The 8,275-nt window shown below is 44.9% G+C and overlaps 1 protein-coding gene across 2 annotated transcripts in view; it reads left to right on the top strand.

The window, feature by feature from the left end:
• Positions 1 to 8,275, top strand: part of LOC117962033 (pyruvate carboxylase, mitochondrial-like) — a 252,631-nt gene that overhangs the window by 218,121 nt on the left and 26,235 nt on the right. For both annotated transcript variants that reach the window (XM_034901074.1, XM_034901075.1), the window contains exons 18-19: positions 2,693 to 2,860; positions 4,264 to 4,345. In XM_034901074.1, coding sequence (XP_034756965.1) covers positions 2,693 to 2,860; positions 4,264 to 4,345 — 250 coding nt within the window. The remainder of the gene's footprint in view (positions 1 to 2,692; positions 2,861 to 4,263; positions 4,346 to 8,275) is intronic.

Here is an 8,275-nt window from a genome sequence, read left to right as displayed (position 1 = left end):
CCCCCCCCCCCCACCGCAGTGTGAAGCATTGCACGCAGCAGTGGCAATCTCATAAAAGGCTTGCGCAGCTAATGAGTTTAACTTTTTAAAGAGGAAATGAGCATGAATTATAACTTCATGGAGTGCAATGATCACCAAAGGGAGCGCAGCTGAATATCTAAACTCAGTCAGTGAATTTCTGTTAATACCAATTAAGATTTATACATTAGTGTCTAAGTGTGTCTGTGTAGAACCTTGACTTTTATCGCTATTTTGTTGGTCAAATGTATCATTTTCCAGTACATATTAGGTTGGTTTTTCTATATTAGTGCTGATTATTCGGAGGGTTTCAATAGTTAGGAGTCTTTTCCATGTCCTGTTTGTGAACGTGTTGTTTGTGCTTCCATTGCTTCAGCATCGTCCGATTCCACCACGTTATCTTTTCCATCTTTCAGGAGCAGCCTCAGGCTTGTATGCACACGCTCTGAAATGTTATGAAAAATACATTGTAATGTAGAGTACATGTAATATGTTGGGATATTACGCTAATTGAAATTACTAGCAAATATGTGTTTCTTAGACTTTTTTCACAGCGTACCACGCCAGAAACTATTAGACTCACCATTAGGTCCTCCCGTGATGGCCCACGTTAAAATGGAGTAGCATAGGCTAGGTGGCAGGTTTATTCCTGAAAACAGTAACTAGAAGGGCTGCACCATATGACCTGCAATCAAAATCACAATTAATTGCACATTTTACCTCCATAGCAATAAATAAACAATAATTTCATTTTTTCTTTTTGATGTGACAACAGGCACTGTTTTTTAAAATAGTTTTGGTTGTAAAGTTTTTTAAAAAGGTCATTTGCATGATAAAATGTAAATGGTCTGTACAGTCTATTTCTTAACTGCTTGTTAGTCCTAACGTTGACCCAGCGAGTTGTTTTAAGCCCTTTTTTCTGCTTTTGGAGAGCTAAATTTCGTTTATTGATTAAAACAGGCGAGTTAAATCAGAGTACACACACAGAGTACACACACAGAGTACACCAGGCGAACACACAGCTGGCCACCTGCAGGTGGAGGCTCAGGAGACGGTCTTGGACAGACGGGCCGCTGTGGACCGGGAAGGTGTGTCAGAGGCTCCCAGACGGAACGGAGCCTCTGTTTCCTGCTTGTCTGTCAGCGGTTAATGATTGCTTGTCATTTAATTCCATTGTTAGAATTAACTAGCTTTCTGTTCGTTAAATCTTTGAAGATGAAGGCTTGGGTCCAATGGACGGTTAATACAAAGATTTATCAAACCAAAATGATAAGACAAAGCACAAAGAATCACGCTGCAGCGGGCTAGAACTAGTTGTTTCACCCCAAAGTTTTACATCTATTTCGCGCCGAAACCTCGTCTCCCTCCCTCCCACATTCCTTCTACTTTTCACCCTCGTCCTTATTGGCTCTTCGTTGGCATGGTCACATCTTGTCTGTTTCTACGCTGTCCAATGAGGAAGGACATGTTTAAACAACTCCGCCCCTTCGGGCTCGTTTTTGGACACAGATCAAAAGGTTCTCATGTGAGACGTTCTAACCAAATACAGTAGATATGCATTCTATTGTCTTAGTCTAAGACACCAGGTGGTTGGAGACAGAAGGGGACTTCCTTTTGTGGAGCAATCGGTTGCTTTCTATATGTTAATAGTTTTTAGTTCCAATCTATCTGGCGGAGACTACATAAGAAATGCCACAGTGATGAAACATTTAAACTTTATTTAACTCTACACTGGCTGCCAGAAATCACCACTTACTATCTACCGCATTAACTAGCCTGATTTATACTGTTAGTAAACAGGTTGTGTGTGTCTGTGTGTGTGTGTGTGTGTGTGTGTGTGTGCGTGTGCGTGTGTGTGTGTGTGTGAAAAACCTGCTAGTTGGGGGGGGGGGGGGGGGGAGAGAGCTACGTGGAGCTACATGGAAATATATGCAGCAAACAAGCAACTTTGAAACTTGGCTGTTGTCATGAAAACAAAAGTTGGGCGACCTTCCCACCTAAACTAAAAAAGTTGGATGAACCTACCATCAACAAGGAATAAAAAGACATGACCCTCCCCTATTTTCCTCCACTGGCCCTTTCCATAAAGACCAACGGCCCCTAGCAGCTTCAGCATTACGATGTCGATACATCTTAATGAATAGTTTAGCCCTAATGTTTATCGTGGAGAGCCACGCGGTTCTCCCTCCTTCCTGCTCCACAGAGTCCAGTCTGAGGGGATGGGCTCATGTCTCCTGACTGTTGCTTCTGTGCTGTGGAGCCTTTAAACAGGGCTGCTCAAAATATTATCCTACTCTTCCACACCTTTCTACCCAACCGTTCCTCTTTGGAGTCACAATGGCATTGTTTTAGATCTGATCATTTTTCCCCTGCCTACTATCTTGCAATCACAGCTTGTATCTAATCATAGATGTATGCGCATTCCGTTTATGAATGTAACTATGTAGCAAGCTGATATTGAAACGGACTATATTACATTTAAACTTATCTTCCGGTACTTTTGACTGATCACAGATTCCATTGGTGTACCACTAGAGCGCGTGCCCCACCAGTGGTACTTGTACCACAGTTTCAGAACCCGTGGGTTAAAGGATCGTGTCAAATGTCACTCTGTCTTCCATCCTTTTACCCCCTCCTCCCTTTTGTCTCCTCCTCCATCCCTCTGCATCACCAGGACATGGCCGGCCTGCTGAAGCCAGAGGCCAGCAAGCTTCTGATTGGCTCTCTGAGAGACCGTTTCCCGGACGTCCCCATCCACGTGCACACACACGACACAGCTGGAGCCGGAGTGGCCGCCATGCTGGCCTGTGCCGAGGCTGGAGCTGACGTAGTGGATGTGGCTGTGAGTATTCAGACAAGGTTGCCTGGGATGTCTTGATAATAAAGTTGTGTGTATAAAACATGATTTTAAAAGCCTTGGAGGTTTTTAAAAGTTTATAATAAAACTATTTAATCTTGTAATTTATACTTATGAAAGATATGTAAAGTGAGAACTGCCAGGTTACCACTACCAGCTCACTGTATACGTTCAACTGAATTGGAAGGCCCACAAGGTGTCCTACCAATCAGACAACAGCTGCTGTCATTTGTATTGGGATGTGTCATAAGATAAGTTTCCATCCACCTGTCAGTCAAATTATTTGAAGTTAGGGTAAAAAAGCTCCTGTGAATAAATCTGGTGAAAGTGTGTTTCCATCCAACGGCTTTAAAGCCAATAAAAAACCTTTGGTGATGACATCACACTCTGTTTCAGGGTCAGACTGGGATATTGGGTTGATTTGAGACATTTTAGGGTGTTTCCCTTCATTTTCTCACTGAATCGCACAACATTCAACAGACATTTGGGAACTAACTTTTTCAAAACAGATCACGCTGACTACCAACACATGATCCCTATGGGACAGGTTGTAATAGAGCTCATGTTCCAGCTGATGGAGACATATCGAGCTATAGTAAGAAAACACAGCGCTGTCAACACATCGCTATGACGGTGCAGATATAACTGGTCTTTTTTTGTCCCCCCGGCTATGCTGCGAGACTCTTTTTTTTGAGACTGTATGTCAGTATGTCTCTCTGTCTGAGCGTCTTCCATTGACTCCGCAGGACGTCCCACGGCTTGGTCAATTCCTGATCAATTAAATTCAGAAAGTCTCTCGTGTCCGCGTCCGTCCACGTCCATCTGTCTTTGTTCTCCCCCCCGTGTGTAGACAGAGAGGAAATACTGGGGGACATGAACTACATCATCTTCTTCTGCATTTTGTGGCGGGTTGCAACCATAAAATGACCTACAACTTAATCAATTCATTTTTTATTCAGTAAATAAGGTTTCCATCAGGGTTCATCACATTAGAAGAATATCATCAATCTAAAATCTGATGAGACCAACGCATTTCTTTTGAGTCATATATTGATGAAATTCCATAAAATTTGACTGTTTCCGTAATGCCTTTTTCATTCAATAACACTTAATTCAGATAAAAACATGTGGATGAAACAGAGCTCCTGAAACAAAGACGGAACATTGTTGGAGCCTGGAACATTTCATTGGAACATATGGAACATAGAACGGAAATTACTGTTTTTGTGTTCTTCAATTTATCATTAATTATATAATACTTATATGCATACAGTGCACACAGATTTGCAGATTGTTACACCACACATTTTGTTCCATGGATATGAAACCGATCCACTAAGCTGGTAAGCCACATAACGCACTTCCAATCGACTGTTTTCCCTCTCTAGGTCGACTCTATGGCCGGGATGACCTCTCAGCCCAGTATGGGAGCCATTGTGGCGTGCGCCAAAGGGACCAAGCTTGACACCGGTAAGTGACATGCTCGCCACCCTGGCAACATCAAAAGTATTACAATGCCTCAAAGAATGCCTCATAGAATGAAACCCCTTTGAATAGCCACACAAAGCACTATCTAGCTGTTAATGAGACAGAACATGTCTCAGATCACCAGCCTTGCTCACTGATTGTTTCCTAGCGTCTTTCTGAGACTCTTGCTTTCCACGGAGGGGGAGGGGGGGTCGATCGATCAATCAACAAATCAGGAAGTGACAGAGCGCATCACTAATTATGACCCTCAGTCAGAAAGACTGGCGTGTTCTGCTAAGGGATAATGTACACAGTCAATTATGAGAGGAGGGAGAAAAGGCGGAGGCCGGCGTGGTCAATGAAATGTGATGCTCTGTTAAACAAGACATCCTTGATCCATGAAATGATCAAGATTTCAGATATCAGCTGACCCAATTGCTGCTAAACCCATAAAGATGTTGGTTGTTACCATGAATAATGTGGTCTTATATTCATCATAGCATACTGAACAGGAGAACCTGCTGCCTGGCAGATTTCTACTCGGTCTAATGAGCCCCCCTCACTGGAGCATTAAAGGCTCCCCCCCCCCCATGGCGTCCTTGACATGGTTGGGTTTTACTCCTTTTGCTTCTATCAGAGATCTTTCAGTCACACTCTGGACCGCCACTGCTTTGTGCTACCTCCTCAGGAGGTCAACAAATAAGTGGAGGGATGGATTTATAGTATTTTCATTCCCCTTTGGGTTTGCTGTTGTCCACTGTGATCTACTTAATGCAATTTTCATGAGCTGTGAAAAGTATGGAGCCTTTCCCAACTCTGATAGCTGACCGGGCGCAGTGACCTCTGCCTCGCACTGCAATGGCTGCACAGTGTTAAAATATCAAAGCAGCCAGTTGTACAGCGCTGTTAGAAATTGAGGGAACATGAAACAGGCTAAAGGAATTAAAACTGATGTGAAGTTTGCTCCTTAGGTATGTATGTATTAGTAATGCTCTTGGAAGAAGGAGAAAAAAAAGGGATTCATCTTTACTAACTAGATGTGATAGCTCATTTCCATTACTGACAAATAGCAAAAGCCCCGCTAATTTCTTTTACGCTATGTTCACACAACACAGCCAATATACACTCTGCTGCTGAATGCAGGATACCATTCCCTTCTAAGTCGTTTGTTACCCTCTAAATGCTGCTGATTTATTTTAATGGACTAGTCCTGCTTGTGTTGGGCTCTGATGTACCGTGGCTACAGAAAGTTTCCTGCCTCTGGGCAGCGGAGAGACATTATTTCCCATCAGCTTGTTTTTTTGATACTCACGCAACAACACCTAGACAGCTGGGAAGGGGACCTCTTTGGCGGGCACGAGTCTACTGACTCAATCCCCTGAAGACAGTTCCCTTGCTGGCTCGCCCTCCTCCTTGTTGGGAGGACTGGAGCTCGTAACGGCAGAGGACTACGGAGTCCCACGGCGGCAACTGTCTCTGTCCCAGCAGAGGAGCACCACACAGGCTACTTTGTCCTCTTTCTCTCCTCCACAGCGGGGGGGGGGGGCTCCCTTCCCACTGCCCACTGTTCTTGTTGTTGACCTGTGTGAATACCGAGTAGCATTACCAGAACCCCGGAGGAGGACGGTGGAAGCGCGCACCCCGTCTCCCCATAACCAGGTCCATGCTCACTTCACTGAACGTGCATGAACAATCCCGGTTTTTGGTAGCATGAACACTAGATCTTTGCTATGAGCGCTAAGCTTTGGCTGTTCCCCGCTGGGACTGGGGAACCCACGTGCTGTAGGTAGTGGCGGGGATGTGGTGACACACCTCCTAAAGAGCGTTGGTTTGACCACAACGGTGGCACCGAGCTGCTGGCTCAAGGAGACGGCGCCCTGCGGCCTGCGCCTCTCCAAGCCCTGGCTCCAGCTCCAGCTCCAGCTATGGCGGCACAGCCACGAGGCCCGGCGGGCAGCACCCACCTCGGGTCGGAGCCAGCCACACTGCGTCAGAACTGACAGGTTCCCACACACACACACACACAGAGTGCATGATTATAGCCTAGTCAGTTCTACTGGAAATGGTGAGAGTGTTGTGTTAACTTGTGAGAATCGAACCAGCGCCTTTTCACAGCCAACCTTAAACAGCCAACACGCAGGCATGCGCGTGCCGTCTCTTTGTCACGCTCTAGCGTGGGAAGGCTCTGTTGCTATGGCAACAAACAACACACTGCTACACACCTCAGCTGATCAGCCTTTCCCTGGCTGTTACCGGCGTGGTAAAAGCTAACCGGCCTGGTCACTCCCACACAGGATGTATGTGCTACACAGGCACCCCTCCCAAGGCTCCCTAGGGGGGCGGGGAGACCTCTGACTCGAGTTTCTACTGGTCCTGTCATAACTGGGATCATTGTTGTCTCTGTGTCAAACCGCTGTGGAACTGAGCATGCTTTTGTTGTGCTGTGTCAGCAAGCTCTCATGTACAGTAGTCGGGTCGGGCGATATGTTCAAATGTTCCAAATGGCGCTACAATTCACAAGCTCTCTCAGCTATTTCTGGTTTAATAACTACACCGAAAACACTCACAAAATTTCACGAAAGGAAAAATGCATACACCTGTTCTCCTTAATAAACATAACAATACAACTGTAGGCTACAGCTTCCTCTTTGTTAACGAAGACTAGCTTATTTACCTTGTTCACTTATCATGTTCAAGCACCTATTTCTGCGAAATCAACACAAGTGTGTTTCTTAGCCTTTTCACTCTTCCAACAGTCAGCAAATCTGGTTAGGAAACAAATATGTATTCACCGAGTTAGATATATCTGAAAATATGCTACAAGACGTGTTCAACTGTCTCGCTCTGCCATTACTGTTGTTTAAGCCTTTAATTAAGACAAAAAGAATGACAAAAATTGCCCAAAAAAACCAACCGTCTATGTACTTAGCCAAACAAGGATAGCCGATGTATTCCTCGGATCGCCCAACCCTATCGTGTAGTGTTGTTTGAAAAGTACACGCTACCCGATGTTATACGCTATCATTACGACTGTCTACCCCTTGTCCTTTGTTTTCTATAAGGAAGTGCTGAACATAACTCCAAAACAACAACAAAAAGCATTGAGACTGTTTAAATAGTAACTTCTACCAGGCTGATGTGATTAAGTGTGGACGGAAGAGTCTCCTACTTCAACTACACGCAGTGATGTCACAGTGTCCTGACACTCCCTGGAGTACACGTCTACTGCAGCAAGCTGACAGGTCGGCCACTGGCCAGCAAAAACAAGATTGCCAGCAGGTGTTGAGCTGCTTTTAAAAAAAAGAGAGAAAGAAAAAAAAGACAATGCTCCTTTTATTTCTGGTGCTGTTAAGCAACACATGGCAGTAAACATCAGGGCTTTGTGTTGTTAGTCTCGCAGGGCGTCCGTCAAAGTGAATGGCTTTCCTTTCGAGGCTCATTGTGAAATATTGCTGCCGAAACAATCACACAGGGAGAAATCTGTCGTAGAAGAGCATCCAAATTCTGTAATAGTCCAGAAAGCAACACAGCAACAGAGCCATTAAGACAAGCTGTGTTGTGAGAATGATGTGTGACTTGTGCATTGAAAGGAAATTCACTTCACTGACGCTCTCTCCATCCACCCATTTAACCCCCGGCTGAACGCAGCAGGTTCACAGCCCTTCTCCCGAGCTGGCCACTGTTGTTAAATAAGTAGGAAGCATCAGAGGGAGAGAAAGTGTCCCGTCATTTAGACACAGTCCAAGCTAGTGACAGAATATCAATTTGTGAGCATACAGTTCCCTCAAAAAAAGCAGAGCGGAAGACAAGGTTGTTACTCAAGAGCGGGAGGTTTTCAAGTGTGTCAGTTTATTCATGGAATTTCAATTTGCCTCGCTTGAGACCGAGATTTGAATGCAGTGTGTCCTCCCACGTACTCTCTGAGATACACAC

This window comes from Etheostoma cragini, chromosome 19 (assembly GCF_013103735.1).
Source record: "Etheostoma cragini isolate CJK2018 chromosome 19, CSU_Ecrag_1.0, whole genome shotgun sequence".
NCBI classification, from domain to species: Eukaryota; Metazoa; Chordata; class Actinopteri; order Perciformes; family Percidae; genus Etheostoma; species Etheostoma cragini.
This window is presented reverse-complemented; position numbering and strand designations above follow the sequence as displayed.